Here is a 19713-nt window from a genome sequence, read left to right as displayed (position 1 = left end):
CAGGCACAGACCTGTTACAGTCAGAGCAGGGCTTAAAACCCAGAGATCAGGGCATGTCCCACCTGGGGGGAAGTCCTTGCTGGGACTCGATCTCTAACTACACTACTTAAAAACTACTTATTAACTAACGACTGTAAACAAACTATTTACAAAGCTTTAACGCTCAAAGACTGAACTGAAGAACCACTAGCCCTTGTGAGGCAAGGGAAAGACGCTGCAACTAACCACTACGGGCGGTAAAAAGGAACTGAGAGGGTATAGGGCCAGCAGCACCTAATATACCGACACATGGGTGCGGATATCCAGAGGGCGCTACAGCCGACCCTACAGATACCACTGAGGCAAAAATCTCCTATGGCTGCACACATGGGCGTGCGCACACCTAGAATGGAATCGACGTGATTAAGCACTCAAAGTTTTTATGGTTTAGTTTGCTTTGAATTTTTAAGTTAATGTTACAATAACACGAACAACCTACCTTTAGAGCCCCATACCTGTTCATTGCTTGAATCTTTAATCCTTCCTCAATGCTGTGGCTCAGAGCTTGCTGGTTATTGTGCTTACTGATCCTTGCCAGAACTCTCTCTTGATGAGCCTCATATTCATCACGACTTGGGTAAATTTTACTGATGAGAGCATCAAAATTTGGATCTGGTCTCAGTGATCTTTTAGAAACAAGCTTTTTACGACATGTGGGACACTCTTTGTTTCTAAACCAACAAAAAAGAAAGGTTACAATGAATGCTCTTCGTGGCTGTAATCCAGAGTTCCCTGTTGTGATGCAGTTCATAGATCATAGACTTTAAGGTCAGAAGGGACCATGATGATTGTCTAGTCTAACCTCCTGCACAATGCAGCACCGAATCTCACTCACGCACTCCTGTATCAAACCCCTAACCTACGTCTGAGCTACTGAAGTCCTCAAATCGTGGCTTAAAGATTTCAAGGTGCAGAGAATCCTCCAGCAAGTGACTCATGTCTCATGCTGCAGAGGAAGGCGAAAACCCCCCAGGGCCTCAGCCAATCTCCCCGGAGGAAAATTCCTTCCCGGCCCCAAATATGGTGATCAGTTAAACCCTGAGCATGTGGGCAAGACTCACCAGCCAGACACCCAGGAAAGAATTCTCTGTAGTAACTCAGACCAAACCCATCTAACAGAACGTTGGACATATTTACTGCTAATAGTCAAAGAGCCTAATTTGGCAATTAATTGATATCTCATCATACCATCCCCTCCATAAACTTATCAAGCTTAATCTTGAAGCCAGATATGTCTTTTGCCCCTACTGTTTCTCCTTGGAAGGCTGTTCCAGAACTTCACTCCTCTGATGGTTAGAAACTTTGTCTAATTTCAAATCTAAACTTCCTGATGGCCACGTTATATCCATTTATTCTTGTGTCCAAACTGGTACTGAGCTTAAATAATTCCTCTCCCTCAATGGTATTCATCTTTCTGATATATTTATAGAGAGCAATCATATCTCCCCTCGACCTTCTTTTGGTTAGGACTAAACAAGCCAAGCTCTTTGAGTCTCCTTTCATAAGGCAGGTTTTCCATTCCTTGGATCATCCTAGCGAACAGGAGCTGCTAACAGGGAGTTTTGCAAGGGAGTTCTCCAGGTGAAGGAGGAGCACATACAGCATCTGTGGGCAGAGCAGAGCCGACAGGGAGCTGTAGACGGGAATTTGAGAGAGTTTGACAGAAGGAGGCTTACAATGGTGAGGAGGACCCGCAACACCTGTGCCAGCACTGCTTCTGTCTCCTCCACCTGCGCCTGTAGCCAGACAGAGCACCAGAGCATGGATGCTTTTACCCAGATGCTGGTGTGGGCTTGCAAAGACTGTAATTTGCAATTTCCACTTACTGATATCCAGGCTGGGAGTGGCATCCAATGTGAAAGGTGCCTACTGGTGGAATCTCTCAGGCAGCAGGTGGGAGAGCTACAGGAGGAGGTGGCTAGGCTGAGGAACATCCACATCCATGAGCAATTCCTGGACAGTATCCATGTGGAGACAGCTGACGTAGCTGTCCCAGTTGACAGGACTACCGACACACCAGTGGAGGAGGAGATGCCTCAGGGTGTGTCTGACACACCAGTGGAGGAGGAGGCTCAGGGTGGACACAGCCAGCTGGTTACTTCTAGCAGCAGGCAGTGCTCCACCGCTGCTGTGAACCCTCCTGCTGTGGTAAAAGATAACCGTTATGCTCTTCTTGATACAGGAGAGAAGGAATCACCCCCAACAGTTAAGGAGGTGAAGCCTCGTACCCCTAAGGCTGGGAGGTCGGCTGCCACCACTGATAAGAAACGTAGGGTAGTGGTGGTTGGAGACTCTCTGCTGAGGGAGACGGAGACACCCATCTGTCGCCCTGACCGTTCATCCCGGGAGGTATGCTGCCTGCCAGGGGCCCGTATCCGAGATGTTACAGAGGCATTGTTGAGGATTATCCGGCCTTCTGACTACTACCCCATGCTACTCATCCATGTGGGCACAATGATACTGCGAGGTGTGACACTGAGCAGATCAAGAGTGACTACAGGGCTCTGGGAGTACGGATTAAGGAGTTTGGAGCGCAGGTGGTATTCTCTTCGATTCTTCCTTTTGAAGGTAGGGGTCCGGGCAGAGGCAGATGCATCGTAGAGGTGAATGCCTGGCTGCGAAGATGGTGTCGCCAGGAGGGCTTTGGCTTCCTCGACCACGGGATGCTATTCGAGGAAGGACTGCTAGGAACAGATGGCGTTCACCTTTCGAAGAGGGGAAAGGCCTTATTTGCGCACAGACTGGCTAACCTAGTAAGGAGGGCTTTAAACTAGATTCGACGGGGACAGGTGAGCAAAGCCCACCAGGTAAGTGGGGAACAAGACCTGGGAGATGGGTTGGAAACAGGAGGGAGCACGGGCTATAATGGCAGAGAGGAAGGAGGGTCAGGGCAAAGCTGGGAGGCAAGATCAAACCAGTATCTTAGATGCCTATATACAAATGCAAGAAGTATGGGTAATAAGCAGGAGGAACTGGAGTGCTAATAAATAAATACAACTATGACATTATTGGGCATTACTGAAACTTGGTGGGATAATACACACGACTGGAATGTTGGTGTGGATGGGTATAGTTTGCTCAGGAAGGATAGACAGGGGAAAAAGGGAGGAGGTGTTGCCTTATATATTAAAAATGTACACACTTGGACTGAGGTGGAGATGGACATAGGAGACAGAAGTGTGGAGACTCTCTGGATTAGGCTAAAAGGGGTAAAAAACACAGGTGATGTCGTGCTGGGAGTCTACTACAGGCCACCTAATCAGGTGGAAGAGGTGGATGAGGCTTTTTTCAAACAACTAACAAAATCATCCAAGCCCAAGATTTGTGGTGATGGGGAGACTTCACTATCCAGATATATGTTGGGAAAATAACACCGCGGGGCACAGACTACCCAATAAGTTCCTGGACTGCATAGCAGACAACTTTTTATTTCAGAAAGTTGAAAAAGCTACTGGGGGGAAGCTGTTCTAGACTTGATTTTAACAAATAGGGAGGAACTTGTTGAGAATTTGAAAGTAGAAGGAAGCTTGGGTGAAAGTGATCATGAAATCATAGAATTTGCAATTCTAAGGAAGGGTAGAAGGGAGTACAGCAGAATAGAGACAATGGATTTCAGGAAGGCGGATTTTGGTAAGCTCAGAGAGCTGATAGGTAAGGTCCCAAGGGAATTAAGACTGAGGGGAAAAACAACTGAGGAAAGTTGGCAGTTTTTCAAAGGGACACTATTAAGGGCCCAAAAGCAAGTTATTCCGATGGTTAGGAAAGATAGAAAATGTGGCAAAAGACCACCTTGGCTTACCCTTGAGATCCTGCGTGACCTACAAAATAAAAAGGCGTCATATAAAAAATGGAAACTAGGTCAGATCACGAAGGATGAATATAGGCAAACAACACAGGAATGCAGAGGCAAGATTACAAAAGCAAAGGCACAGAATGAACTCAAACTAGCTATGGGAAATAAAGGGAAACAAGAAAACTTTTTATCATACATTAGAAGCAAGAGGAAGACTAAGAACAGGGTAGGCCCACTGCTCAACGAGGAGGGGGAAACAGTAACGGGAGACTTGGAATGGCAGAGATGCTTAAGGACTTCTTTGTTTCAGTCTTCACTGAGAAGTCTGAAGGAATGTCTAGTATAGTGAATGCTTACGGGAAGAGGGTAGGTTTAGAAGATAAAATAAAAAAAGAGCAAGTAAAAAATCACTTAGAAAAATTAGATGCCTGCAAGTCACCAGGGCCTGATGAAATGCATCCTAGAATACTCAAGGAGTTAATAGAAGAGGTATCTGAGCCTCTAGCTATTATCTTTGGGAAATCATGGGAGACGGGGGAGATTCCAGAAGACTGGAAGGGGGCAAATATAGTGCCCATCTATAAAAAGGGAAATAAAAACAACCCAGGAAACTACAGACAAGTTAGTTTAACTTCTGTGCCAGGGAAGATAATGGAGCAGGTAATCAAAGAAATCATCTGCAAACACTTGGAAGGTGGTAAGGTGATAGGGAATAGCCAGCATGGATTTGTAAAGAACAAATCGTGTCAAACTAATCTGATAGCGTTCTTTGATAGGATAACGAGACTTGTGGATAAGGGAGAAGCAGTGGATGTGATATACCTAGACTTTAGTAAGGCATTTGATACGGTCTCGCATGATATTCTTATAGATAAACTAGGAAAGTACAATTTAGATGGGGCTACTATAAGGTGGGTGCATAACTGGCTGGATAACCGTACTCAGAGAGTAGTTGTTAATAGCTCCCAATCCTGCTGGAAAGGTATAACAAGTGGGGTTCCGCAGGGGTCTGTTTGGGGACCGGTTCTGTTCAATATCTTCATCAACGATTTAGATGTTGGCATAGAAAGTACGCTTATTAAGTTTGCGGATGATACCAAACTGGGAGGGATTGCAACTGCTTTGGAGGACAGGGTCAAAATTCAAAATGATCTGGACAATTGGAGAAATGGTCTGAGGTAAACAGGATGAAGTTCAATAAAGATAAATGCAAAGTGCTCCACCTAGGAAGGAACAATCAGTTTCACACATACAGAATGGGAAGAGACTGTCTAGGAAGGAGTATGGCAGAAAGAGATCTAGGGGTCATAGTAGACCACAAGCTTAATATGAGTCAACAGTGTGATACTGTTGCAAAAAAAGCAAACATGATTCTGGGATGCATTAACAGGTGTGTTGTAAACAAGACACGAGAAGTCATTCTTCCGCTTTACTCTGCGCTGGTTAGGCCTCAACTGGAGTATTGTGTCCAATTCTGGCACCGCATTTCAAGAAAGATGTGGAGAAATTGGAGAGGGTCCAGAGAAGAGCAACAAGAATGATTAAAGGTCTTGAGAACATGACCTATGAAGGAAGGCTGAAGGAATTGGGTTTGTTTAGTTTGGAAAAGAGAAGACTGAGAGGGGACATGATAGCAGTTTTCAGGTATCTAAAAGGGTGTCATCAGGAGGAGGGAGAATACTTGTTCACCTTAGCCTCCAATGATAGAACAAGAAGCAATGGGCTTAAACTGCAGCAAGGGAGATTTAGGTTGGACATTAGGAAAAAGTTCCTAACTGTCAGGGTAGTTAAACACTGGAATGGATTGCCTAGGGAAGTTGTGGAATCTCCATCTCTGGAGATATTTAAGAGTAGGTTAGATAAATGTCTATTAGGGATAGTCTAGACAGTATTTGGTCCTGCCATGAGGGAAGGGGACTGGACTCGATGACCTCTCGAGGTCCCTTCCAGTCCTAGAGTCTATGAGTCTATGAGTCTAGTAGCTCTTCTCTGTACCTGTTCCATGTTTAAGAAGGATGAATTCAACCGGGAGACCTAGAACTGCACACAGTATTCGAGATGAGCTCTCACCAGTGCCTTGTATAATGGTACTAACACCTCCTTATCTCTACTGGAAATACCTCACCTGATGCATCTCAAGACCGCATTAGCTTTTTTCACAGCCATATCACATTGGCGGCTCAGTCTGTGATCAACCAATACTCCAAGGTCCTTCTCCTCCTCTGTTACTTCCAGCTGATGTTCCCCATCGTATAACAAAATTCTTGTTATTAATCCCTAAATGCATGACTTTGTACTTTTCACTATTAAATTTCATCCTTTTACTATTACTCTAGTTTACAAGGTCATCCAGATCTTCCTGTATGATATCTCAATCCTTTTCTGTATCCTCCCTCTTTGTCATCCACAAACTTTATTAGCACATTCCCACTTTTATGCCAAGGTCAGTAATAAAAAGATTAAATAAGATTGGTCCCAAACCGATCCCTGAGGAACTCCACTAGCAACCTCCCTCCAGCCCAACAGTTCACCTTCAGTACAACCCGTTGTAGTCTCCCCTTTAACCAGTTCGTTATCCATCTTTCATTTTCATATTGATCCCCATCTTTTCCAATTCAGCTATAATTCCCCATGTGGAACCATATCAAATGCCTTACTGAAATCGAGGTAAATTAGATCCACTGCATTTCTTTTGTCTAAGAAATCTGTTACCTTCTCAAAGAAGGAGATCAGGTTGGTTTGGCACGATCTACCTTTTGTAAAACCATGTTGTATTTTGTCCCCAATTACCATTGACCTCAATATCCTTAACTACTTTCTCCTTCAAATTTTTTTCCAAGACTTTGCATACTACAGATTCAAACTAACAGGTGTGTAGTTACCCAGATCACTACTTTTTTCTTTCTTAAAAACAGGAACTATGTTACCCAGGGCCAGCTTTAGCAAGTGTGGGGCCCGATTGTACTCACCTGGAAGCACTTCAGGTCTTCGGCGGCACTTCGTCAGCAGGTTCTTCACTCGCTCTGGGTCTTCGGTGGCACTCAAGGACCAGCCGCTGAAATGCCGCCAAAGACCCAGAGCACCGCCGAGTGAGTAAAAATTAAAAAGGAATCGGGTGAATCGGCCTAAAGCCAGCCCTGATGTTAGCAATTCCTCCAGTCATATGGTACAAACCCGAGTTTATAGATTCATTAAAAATTCTTGCTAATGGGCTTGCAATTTCATCTGCCAGTTCCTTTAATAATCTTGGATGAAAATTATCTTGGCCCCCCAATTTAGTCCCATTAAGCTATCTGAGTGTGACTTCTACCTCGGATGTGGTAATATCTGTGATGGTGCCCCCCATAAGGCTTTATGGAAATATGTTTATGAATGTATATATGACATAACTAGAATGTTTTATGCTACATATGGCATGTAATATATCTATTTAAAGGTTATGATCTACTGAATATTAATCCTATTTGTATGAATATATCATTTTTGTATTCAAAGTTATGAATATTGGCTGTGTACTGGCTTGATTTTTAAGTAGCCTTTGTAAAGCATTTGGTCAGCTTCTTGAGAAGGAATGTGCAAATTAAGTGCCCAATCAAGCACTTAAGTGACAATGGACCTTGGAAGGCTCCAAACCACGTAAGAAGTCTACATGAGGACGTTCAAGGTAGCAGGTAAGCAATGGCTACTGCCTGTAAAAACGGAGTCATGCATGGACATGTGACTTGCCCAGGTGACTCCATCTTGGAGTTGGACTTTGCATAGGAGAGAGGAGGGGGGTCTCCACTCACGAGAGTCTATTTAAGCCTGTGGGAGACCACTCCATTTTTTCTTCAGCTGGCTAAAGAGACAGCCTTTTCACCCCCAAGAATACCTGAAAGAAATGGGAACAAAGGACAGTAACTACAGGGGATGTGAGTGATTGCTGGACCCAGACAAAGAGGAGACTAGTCTGTAAAAGGAAGCTTAGTGGGTGAGGTCTTTATCTGTATTCAGATTTCTTAGGCATAGATTTGCATGTTCTATTTTACTTTGCTTGGTAATTCACTTTTCTGTCTGCTATTATTTGGAACCACTTAAATCCTACTTTCTGTATTTAATAAAACCACTTTTTACTTATTAACCCAGAGTATGTATTAATACCTGGGAGGGAGGGGGAAAAAACAGCTGTGCATCTCTCTCTACCAGTGTTATAGAGGATGAACATTTATGAGTTTACCCTGTTTAAGCTTTATACAAGGTAAAACGGATTTATTCAGGGTTTGGACCCCATTGGGAGTTGGGCATCTGAGTGTTCAAGACAGGAACACTTATTAAGTTGACTTCTTAAACATCAGTTAAGTCTGCAGCTGTGGGGCACATAGTTCAGACCCTGGGTCTGTGCTGGAGCAAGCTGGCATGTCTGGCTCAACAAGACAGAGTGCTGGAGTCCCAAGCTGGCAGGGGAAAGGGGCAAAAGTAGTCTTGACACATCAGTTGGCAGCCCCAACGGGGTTTCTGTGATCCAACCCATCACAATATCTACCTCCATATCCTTATTCCCATTTGTCATCCTATCATTATCCCTAAGCTCCTCATTTGTCTCATTAAAGACTGAGGCAAAATATTTGTTTAGATTATCTTTAGCCTCCATTCCATGCTCAGTGTTTAGCAGTCCCACTTCTTCCTTCTTTGTTTTCTTCTTATTTATATGGCTATAGAACCTTTTACTATTGGTTTTAATTCCCTTTGCACGGTCCAACTCTACATGGGTTTTGGCCTTTCTCACTTTATCCCTACATGTTCTGACCTCAATAAGGTAGCTTTCCTTGCTGATCCCTCCTATCTTCCACTCCTTGTAGGCTTTCTGCTTTTTCTTAATCACCTCTCTGAGATGCTTGGTCTACAACTCCTGCCTATGAATTTTTTCCCTTCTTGGGATGCAGGCTTCTGATAGTTTCTGCAACTTTGACTTGAAGTAATTCCAGGCCTCCTCCGCCTTTAGATCCACAAGTTCTTCAGTCCAATCCACTTTCCCTAATTTCCTTATTGTTTTTAATGTTAGCCCTTTTGAATTAAAAAACCCTAGTCAGACATATTTTTGTTTATCCTTCCATTTAGTTTAAACTGAATTAGCTCATAAATTGCTCAAACCAAAGTTGTCCCCTACAAGCATTTCTTCGATGAGGTCCTCACTACTCACCAAAACTAAATCTAAAATGGCATCCCCTCTTCTTGGTTCAGCAACTACTTGGTGAAGGAATCCATCAGCTACTGCATCCAGGAAAATCTGAGCCCTACTATTATTACTAGCACTTGTCCACCAGTCTATATCTGGGAAGTTAAAGTCTCCCATGATCACACAATTCCCATTGCATCTGATGAAGTATTCACCCACGAAAGCTTATGCTCCAATACATCTCTGTTAGTCTTCAAGGTGCCACAGGGCTCTTTGTCGCTTTTTACAGATCCAGACTAAGACGGCTACCTCTCTGATACTTGACAATTCCCATTAGTATTTATTTCATTAAAAAACATTGAAGAGGTTTCTATCCATATCCAAATCGGATCCCAGTGGTCTAAAGCACACGCCAAGCACTATCCCAGGGAAGGTTCTAGTAGCGTTCTTCCCCAATGTGATTTTTGCCCAGACAGACTCTGTCTTATCCATTCCATCACTTCTTATTTCTTTACAGTCTACCTCATCGATATACAATGCTACTCCACCACCTTTGCCTTTATATCTGTCTTTTCTAAACAGCATATACCCTTCAATACCTGTACTCCTGTCATGACTACTATTCCACCATGTTTCTGTTATCCCTATAGTATCTGGTTTCACTTCCTGCACCAGTAACTCTAGTTCCTCCATTTTGTAACCTAGGCTCCTCGCATTGATGTACAAACATCTTAATTTTTGCTGTTTACTTTCACTCACATTCTTTACTCGATTAGGCACAGACACTCTACCACCAGTATCATCTATTAGACTGGTATCTACACTACCCTTCCTCCTTATGTCCATTCTCCTGCCCACAGCTGTATCCTTTCTTACTTCGTTTTCTTCCCTCTCAATGTTAAAATCCAGTGTGAAGATTACCTGGACATCTCCCAACCATTTCCCCCAAGTTCTTAGTTTGGGGCTTTCTTAATCAGTTGTGCCAGCCTCCATCCTAGAAATCTATTTCCTCCCTACTCAGGTGAAGTCCATCCCAAGAGAACAGTCCTCTGTCCATGAATGTCTCCCAGAGGCCATACATCCCAAAGCCCTCCTTACAGCACCACTGCCTGAGCCATCTGTTGATTGTCCTAATCTTGTCACACCTTTGTTGCCTTTCTCTAGGAACAGACAGAATCCCACTTAAGATCACCTAAGGGTCGATTTCCTTAAGCATTTTTCCCAGCTTGGCATAGTCTCCCTTGATACATTCCAGTGAGAATCTAACTGTATCATTTGTTCCCAGATGACGGACAATCAGTGGATTCTTTCCCACTCCTTTTAGGATCCTCTTCAGCCTCAGGTCCATATCCCATATCTTAGCACTCGGCAGACAGCACACTCTTCTGTTCTCCGGATCAGCTCTGGTTACAGGCCTATCTATTCTTCTCAGTAAGGAGTCCCCAGTCACGTAGACTGGTCTTTTCCTGGTGATGGTGCGATTCTCTGGTCTATCACCTGTTCCCTTTGGCTGCAAGTCCTCTCAATTCCTATTCTCCTATGCTTTCCCTATGACATTTACTGTACATCCAACATCCTCTTAGTATTTTCTAGGACCCCTCTTCCTAAGCCTTTGACAGTAGTTATTACACTCCCTCCCCTGAGTGAGAGTGAGTTGTTATTCTCACTGAGAAGTCTGCAGTGATCACAGCTTATATTTACATTTAAGGATTCAAGTGTCTTGCTTTTCTTTGAAGACCGGTTCTTCCCCTTAACCTCTCAAATTGTGTCTTAATTAAATGTAAAAAAGATACTTTGTTAGCATCCTAGTTAGCATCCTAGTCAAGACAAGACAGTTCATAGCTTTTACCCAAGTTAGTAAATCAAGTTTAAAAACTATGAAGAATCCTACTCTTTAGCTCAACCTGCTAAATCATGTGAAAACTACCAACTGCCTTTTCTTCACTAGGATTTTACTTAGACTTGGTTAATTCACATTAAGAACACTTCTTCCCCCTAATGAAAGCAAGAGCTCCGTGATGGCAACCATATTTGTGTCAGACAGTTTTCATTCACTGACATTCTTACTACTCCAACTTCTAATTAATTTACATATTGGAGACCAATATACCATCTTCTATTGCATGTTCCAGTTCATTCAATAATGAATGAAAATATCCCTTGATAAATTTTTTGTTTCCATTTCACAACACATAAGAATCATTTTGCAGAACATGAGATTAAAACAAAACAAACAAACAATCTATTTACACATGTATAATTTTTCTTGTCCAAGACAGGAGGGTTAATTTTTGCAGAGTAGTTCAGCATTGCCCAGATTCCCCCAAGACATCTATTTTCTCTAGCTCAGCAGTTTTCAACCTGTGGTCCATGGATCCGTGGAAGTCTGTGGACTATATCTAAGATTTCCAAGGGGGTCCGCAAATGAAAAAAGGTTGAAAAACACGTATCTGGCTTAATCACTGCAGTTCTGATTAAACTAACACACAAATAAAATAGTAAGGGGATCAAATGAGACATCTCAACACCGTCATTATGATTATCATAATGTCATAGGTTTGATATTTGTATCATTGAATTAATGGTAAAAAGACTGGCAATTGCAAATTCTTTTAAATTTAAATAGTCAAGAATGGTTATCAATTAGGATTCGTTTTAAATACAAAATAAATACATGTTCCACACATTAGGGAATCTTGTACTCTATATATTTACATATTCATTTGGTAAGATTCCACTGAGACAGTTTAGTTCATTCTTGTGGTACAATCCGTTGTTACTAGACCTAACTGGCTTAAGAAAGGAGGATTTTTTTTTCTGTTCCTTAAACAATAATTAATTTTTTTCTCCATTGGTGTATACAAGGGAATGGGCATACTTCCTCCCAAAACCTGGACCGCCTCAAGAGAACAAAAATTGAAACAGTGAAATAACATTGGAGTACACATTTTAGGTACTGGATGCAATTTTCTTTGGTTCCTTGCAATCTAGTGGTGGTGCATTTGCGTATCTTTGAACACACAAGGCTTCAAAGGGGCCTCGTATCATTTTGATTCCCCCTCACCCTGCAAAAAGTTAGGATTCTTAGGTATACATTATTTCTTACATACCCACTCCTGAGAGCTGTAATGATACAGTCAGCACAGAAACGATGCAAGCATTCCTTTGTTGTCATGGTGTTTTTCAACATATCCAAACAAATGGGACACATCAGTTCACTGTGCAGGCTTCTAGGTGACACCACTATTTCCAGGCCATCAGTTATTGCTTCCTAATGGTCAAATATTAAAGTGAAATCATATTAATGGAGTTATTTATATAGAAATAATGTAATCTTTGTAAGAAAATTATTATAGATACACTACACTGTAGAAAACACTTTAAAATAAAAGCAAGCTACATAATTTTATATTTGTAACTTTGTGGGGATTGTATATGTTTTGGTTTTTCAATGTGTAACAATTTTAAATAATAAATTAGAGATTTTACCAAGCATTTTACAAAAAATACTTAACAAAATTAAACTGTTCTATGATTTATAGAAGAAAGGTATTACACTCTATTTTTTATGGCAGTGTCTTGCATGAAATAATCATCTTAACCTGTATTACCTGAGGTGTTCTCTGTAATTCATATAAACTGAGCTCCCATGTTTTGCTTAAAGGTTGAGTTCCATTGGTCTGCACAGCCTGAGACATGGCTAGGAAAAAAGAGAAGAGGGGAAAAAATTACATAAACAAATCATAAAACAAAAGCTTAAGTGTGTTTAATTGAAGCTAGAAGCAGATTCCCTCCTCTTTAAATTGTAGTGCTGGTTCAGCATTTTCACAGAAACAGCAATCCCCAAGTTCCCTGCAGATGCATTTGCAATTTCTATTCTAATAAAGAAGAAATGAGAAAAATGGTTCCTATAGGATGAAGAACAGCCAGAATAAGCACCAAATGCCACTCAGCTAGACATGTGCAATCCCACTCATGTAACTGGAATCATACAAGTGTAACCAAGGATGTTATTCAAAACACACACATCTTGAAAGTCAGTTAAGGTTGCTAAGTGACAGTAACGTAAGACAAAACCACAAAACCTAGGAAGTACAGCATAAAAGCTGCACACATGACCCTATTAAATACATACCCAAAAGACATTTAAAACACATTGTGGTTGAGTAGGGTTGACTTGCTACGGGAATGGAGAGTCACTAAAGTTACACGCAGACAACCTTAACTTCCCTCTCATGTGAGTGTTCCTATAGGAGCAATGTATATGCTCACCTTCTCCTTTCACCTCAAATCTTTACAGAAGGTTTTCATTCCTAACAAGTTTTTAAAAAATACTGATGCATGAAGTAAGACTAGCTGGGTTTGGAGGCATTTAGAAAGTCTGTTTCTAGCTTTAGGTTTCAATAATGAGCCCAATTCTCCTCTCACACCAGTGTGATTCCATTGGGTTCACTATAATTACTTCTGATTTACAGTGGTGAAACCATGGAGAATCAGCATCAGAAATGGTAGGTCTCAGATAAGCAATATGCCTGAACTACTATCACTATTCTAGTTTCTCTCCTTATTTCTCATATTAACTAGGGGAGGGCTGGTAAGCCAACTCTCTCTCCACCAATGCATATTTGAAAAAAAGTTAAGCATAAGAGATGAACGAAAATAAATTTAAGACTGCATTTCCATAGCACCATACACCCCAAAGTTTTCAAAATTCCACAGAAAATCAGGTAAAGGGATGCCTCCTTTTCATAAAGGGGAGGTACAGAAACATTTACATGGCTTGCACAACATTGCAAACTGGAGTCAGTGTCAGATTTAGGAGTAGAACCCAAGTCTCCAACTCCCAGTCAGTTCTGAGTTTTTAAACCAGTAGACAAGCATACTGCAATTATAGCCACACTGGAGAAAGTCTCACTTTAGCATTATGCAAACTGTAAAGATCAAAATATAAAAAGGAACGCAAAAAGGTTTCTGGACAGAAAATAGTTAATTACGGGGGGCAAGAGGGGAGGAAGGAACACTCTCCAAAAAGAACGTGGAGCAATCTAGAAAGTTATTTTGAGAGAGTGTGTGTATACATGGCTATTTCTGAATTAGGAGACTATAGTATGATGGAAAATTATAGTTGCAAACATCTGTACTAGAAGAGGAAAAAATGAAGTTTTTTCAGTTCACTTTAAAAAAAAATCTAAATGTGCACTTTCAAACCATCCCAACATGTAGCCAAGTTGCAGATCCTATTTTTTTATGACTATCAAGTGTATAAGGGACAGTAATTACCAGATGAGAAATGCCAACTCCTCTGCTCCAAGGGAGGTTGAACAGGCTTAAGTAACTTTTTTGAGGAGTTGGGGGGGAGGGAGAAGAGATAAAAGAAGCAGCACAGGTTACTACTATGCCTGTTCATCTTAATCTTGGCCATGGTGCTTGGAACGCATTTGTTCCTACTGAAAAGGAATGGTCAAACAAGGAGTAGCTCTCAGCAAGCCAAGTATTACACCTAAACAATAACTTGGGGTTGGAGAGATGGCAGAAGAATTGGGAAAGGATGATGGATTTAGGCTGTCAACTCCTGTTTTAGTAGCATAAAAATATACATTCTATGGCATAAGGAATATGTTTATCTAAGGGCTTGTCTACATCAGTAAGTTGCAGCGCTGGTGAGGGAGTTACAGCGCTGCAACTTTGAAGGTGTACACATCTGCAGGGCATCACCAGCGCTGCAACTCCCTGTTTGCAGCGCTGGCCGTACTCCCGTTTTGTCTCGGGTGTAGAGGATCCAGCGCTGGTGATCAAGCGCTGGTAATCCAATGTAGACACTTACCAGCGCTTTTCTTGACCTCCGTGGAAGGAGGAAGCCTCTGGTAATCAAGCTGGTCTCCTTTCCCGGTTTGCTCTCTCATTCCCGGAATCCCGAGCAAGCAGGTCTCCTTCCCTGCGGTTTGCAGGGTGGCTCTGGGAACGCGAGAGCAAACCACGGCGAAGCTGGTCTCCTTTCCCGGTTTGCTCTCTCGTTCCCGGAACCCCGAGCAAGCAGGTCTCCTTCCCTGCGGTTTGCAGGGTGGTTCGGGGAACGCGAGAGCAAACCGCGGCGAAGCTGGTCTCCTTTCCCGGTTTGCTCTCTCGTTCCCGGAACCCCGAGCAAGCAGGTCTCCTTCCCTGCGGTTTGCAGGGTGGCTCCGGGAACGCGAGAGCAAACCGTGGCGAAGCTGGTCTCCTTTCCCGGTTTGCTCTCGCGTTCCCGGAACCCCGAGCAAGCAGGTCTCCTTCCCTGCGGTTTGCAGGGTGGCTCCGGGAACGCGAGAGCAAACCGCGGCGAAGCTGGTCTCCTTTCCCGGTTTGGCTCTCTCGTTCCCGGAACCCCGAGCAAGCAGGTCTCCTTCCCTGCGGTTTGCAGGGTGGCTCCGGGAACGCGAGAGCAAACCGCGGCGAAGCTGGTCTCCTTTCCCGGTTTTGCTCTCGCGTTCCCGGAACCCCGAGCAGCAGGTCTCCTTCCCTGCGGTTTGCAGGGTGGTTCGGGGAACGCGAGAGCAAACCGCGGCGAAGCTGGTCTCCTTTCCCGGTTTGCTCTCCGCGTTCCCGGAACCCCCCTTGAAGCCGCCCAACAGCGCTGCAGTGGGCCACATCTAACACCACTTGCAGCGCTGGTTGCTGGTAAGTGTGGCCACTCTGCAGCGCTGGCCCTATACAGCTGTACTAATACAGCTGTAACAACCAGCGCTGCAAAATTTTAGATGTAGACATGGCCTGAGTGTTATAAGAGAACTAAGACATCAGTTTAGTGACCTAACAGACTACTGAAATTGACATGCTGCAAATAGCTAACTGCAGGACTGTAACTCTAAAATGAACACATACTGAAATCCAGCCAACAATTTGACTAGTGTGTCAGGGTCCTGAAGATTTATTTAACACAGAGCACATGCACACACACAGAGAGCCAGCGGCTTGTTTAGATTAGCACTCTCACTATTGATTGTGCTGATGGGGATGCGCTGATGGTGCAAGTTACTCACAGGATGGGAAGACCTAATGTGAACAGTAAGCATATTATTAACATTTATATCACTGTAGTATCTTGAGACCCAGGCACATCAAGGCTCCACTGTGCTACACACCGTACAAACATAGGAATAAGAGTTCCTGTCCCCAAACAGATTTCCATCTAAAACTTCTACAGTGCTTGCTGAGCTGACAACAGACTTTCATAGGTTCAAAGATTTTTATGGCCAGTGTGTTCTTTCTTCTGACTCCTGTGTAACACAGGCCACGGGAATTCCTTGAATTACATCATGCTTCAGGTCCCATAGCTCTGGACTACCATAGCCAAAGACCTAAGCAATAGTAATCCTTGCACTGTGTCCTGAAAGTCATTAAACCTGGGGCTCTCTTGGACCAACAAGGGAAGCATAGTCCAGAATCAAGAGCCTTCTGTTAGGTATGCTCAGCTGCCTGATATACAAAACTTTAGCTAGGGTTTGTCTGTAAGAGCAATCAAGCTGATCTCAACTGCCTGGATGGTGAATAAGGAGAGAGGCAAGTCTAGCGTAGACAGGGCCCAAATCATAAAGGTCTTTGTAGATGATTTTAAATTGTACCCAAAATGAAGTTTAGTGCACATTATGGTGCCCCGGTGTAACATGCTACATATATGAGACACCACTGAGTAAGCAAGCAGCCATGTACTGCACTAGCTGAGGTGTCTGAGAAGTCTTCATGATTAGATTGCTATAGAGATTGAGAATGTTGCAATAATTCAGTCTGGAGGTGACAAAGCCACGTCTAAAGAAATGCTGTAACCTCTTTGCCAAGAAAAGATGGGTTTGGTTGTTGGAGAAAGATATAGTTTCTGCTGCTACATGGTAATCCAAGAGCACTTGGAGTGCAACTCCATCTACCCAGACAGGAATTGTAGCACCTCTGTGTGGTTTACACTAGAGGCAACTGCCACAATTACAATGGATATTTTCCTAACAGTTCTCCACACAGGAGGCCCAAGCAGTTTGTGTTCCCAGTTCTAAAGCCAGACTGAAAAGGGTCAGCTAATGACAGAATTTCCTCATACTTGTATCTCTCATCATACACCAAAAACTAGTAGAGAATCTCTGCAATGGGATGACTTATTGACCCTGGAGTTTCCTAGACTCTAGCAGTTTCCTATTGGAGAGATACTGGCACCTTTCCCACTACTGAAGAGAAGGGTTTTTTATCTCAAACATGGCCTTCAAAATTGGTTGCACCCGTTATTTTGTGTTTTATTTAAAAAAGCATAGAGGAGGCCAGCACTTTTTTTCCAGTTTTTTTTTTCCCCACTGAAAATATCGAGAACGTTAGCCTGATCTCATCTATTGTGGTTTTGAGGAAGACTCCCTGGTAAGCTAGAGAACGTCCTCAACTCTTATCTGAAGGGGTTGAGGGTATAGAATATTTAACAAAAGATCTTTCTGCCTTTCCTTTCCACCCCCAGCCCACCTGAATTTAAAAAAAAAAAAAGTTTTATTTACACTCTGAATAAAAACTCTTTCCAGTCTCTGTTTTCACTCTTTTTACTTATGATAAAATCCTACCAAGAAGAAAAGATAAACTAAGGCCCTGAACTTCAAGTGAAAAAAAAAGGGGGGGGGGAAAGGGTGGAATGGCATGGGGTGGTGGGATGGGGGGGCAGGAGAGAGAGAGAGAAACAGTTACGAAGTGACAGAAATCTGAAAAGTTGCATTAAAGAAAAAAGGGCACTTCTTTTCCTTTGCAAGTCACCTTTGCACTAGTACCCTCAAAAATGTTCAGAGTTTAAATAGCCTCCCACATGCTTATTGCCATTTTTGTTTTGCTTTTTAATAAACTCATATGTAATTGTAAAATGTCATCACCATAGTATCTGGGTGCCACAGTACAACAGTTTCACATATAGGCAGGATTTTTCAAGCTAAAATTAACAGAAAGCATGTGCTTTTGACAAAATTGTAAGAAGGGGAGACTGTGAGGGAGAGAGAAAGTCAAATTTGAGTAAGCAGATCAATCATCTTTTCAGAGTCACTAACAACAAGGGATATGATTTATACAGGAGTCGGAGGGATACCTATCTGCTCATTACTGATGTCAGAGTCACTGGAACACCTGCAACCATTCTGACTGGCTCAGACTTCAAACTCAGGGCAGTTGTAAATATAAACTTTTTTAATTACAGAGTATGCTTTGATAGTGGTATTCATGCAACAGCTGAGTCCAGTAAACCCAAAATCCAGAAGAAGGGATTAGTAATTTGAGAACAAGTAGTGCTGAAAGCCTGTTTAATTTTCATTTCCTATCCCCCAATTTGATATGGTATTCATTTCTTTTTTCTACACATGATCCCAGCACATCTAAACCAACACATACAATATTTACTGCTCTTTATGGGCAAAGGAAAAGGAATGCTGCCCCTCCTTTGCACATATCTCCCACAGAATATCTATTAACACAAAACTTGACCATTATCAAACGGTGAAGATGATAGCAGAATACAAACTAACATCTGTTTAAATACGATACACCTCTACCTCGATATAATGCAACCCAATATAACACGAATTCGGATATAATGCGGTAAAGCAGTGCTTCAGGGGTGGTGGGGGGGACTGCGCACTCCAGTGGATCAAAGCAAGTTCGATATAACACGGTTTCGCCTATAACGTGGTAAAATTTTTTGGCTCCCGAGGACAGCATTTTATCGAGGTAGAGTTGTACCATTTGTTAGTGAGATTTGCCTGGTCACCTCCTCTACGTCTTTTATCAAATACCATAAAAGGGACAGGGGGATGGGAACCTGTTATGAGATTACAATCATTTAGATAGACTTTAGGGCCAGAAGGGTCCATCATGATCATCTAAGTCTGATCTTCTGTACATTGCAGGCCAGAGAAACTCACGCACACACTCCTGTAATAGGCCCATAACCTCTAGCTGAGTTACTGAAGTCCCCAAATCTTGATTTAAAGACTTAAAGTTATTGAGAATCCACCATTTACTCTAGTTCAAACCAGCAAGTGACCCGTGCTGCACGCTGCAGAGGAAGGAAAAAAAAAAAATCCTGAGTCTCTGTGAATCTGACCTGAGGGAAAATTCCTTCCTGACCCCTAATATAGCTATTTGTTAGACCCTGAGCACATGGGCCAAACCCACCAGCAAGACACCTGCAAAAGAATTCTAACTAGTAATTCAGAGCCCTCTCAGTCTAGAATCCCATCTCTAGCCATTAGAGATTCCTTGAACATATATGCCAGTTCACAATATTTCTGAGCATTTTGCCAACATTTCCTTGTATCACTACAGCACTTATTTCAAAAGAAGGTTGCTGTTATTTTAAAAGACCTTCAGAAGTGCTCTCAGTTCTAGCTGGATAAAAGTTGGTTATGGAATACACAAGAACCAAATTTATCCAGCTAGAACCTAAAGAGTAACCTACAGACTAAGAAAACAGCATCATATCACTTTACATTTTGGAAGTTTTATCTCCATATTCATACGCATGAGTGGAGTTTTTATTACTTCTACTATTAGCAGCTCATTTTCTGTAGAAATTCTCCACTCCCTCCAACCAGTGTAAGATTCCTGCTTGCTAATGCCAAGCGCATTTTCCAAGCCCTGCAGTGAAGTATACTTAGGTAAATAATTAAGCACAATTATCTCCTTTTTGAAAGGTTTATTAATTATTATTATTACATTAAAACAAAAAGCACCATTAAAATAT

The 19713-nt window shown here is 42.4% G+C and overlaps 1 protein-coding gene across 2 annotated transcripts in view; it reads right to left on the bottom strand.

The window, feature by feature from the left end:
* The window catches only part of RNF2 (ring finger protein 2), a 56940-nt gene that overhangs the window by 12764 nt on the left and 24463 nt on the right, over positions 1–19713 (bottom strand). The window contains exons 1-4 of one of the 2 annotated variants that reach the window (XM_030573072.1): positions 12927–12980; positions 12599–12687; positions 12098–12258; positions 495–710 (exon numbers count right to left, since the gene is read on the bottom strand). In XM_030573072.1, the coding sequence (XP_030428932.1) occupies positions 495–710; positions 12098–12258; positions 12599–12685 (464 nt within the window). In that variant the 5' untranslated portion in view covers positions 12686–12687; positions 12927–12980. Of the gene's footprint in view, positions 1–494; positions 711–12097; positions 12259–12598; positions 12688–12926; positions 12981–19713 lie in introns of those variants that run through there. The other variant, XM_030573071.1, reaches the window with a different exon arrangement.

The sequence above is a fragment of the Gopherus evgoodei genome, chromosome 8 (genome assembly GCF_007399415.2).
Source record: "Gopherus evgoodei ecotype Sinaloan lineage chromosome 8, rGopEvg1_v1.p, whole genome shotgun sequence".
Taxonomy (NCBI): domain Eukaryota; kingdom Metazoa; phylum Chordata; order Testudines; family Testudinidae; genus Gopherus; species Gopherus evgoodei.
Note: the sequence above shows the minus strand (reverse complement) of the source record. Positions and strands in the feature narration are given on the sequence as shown.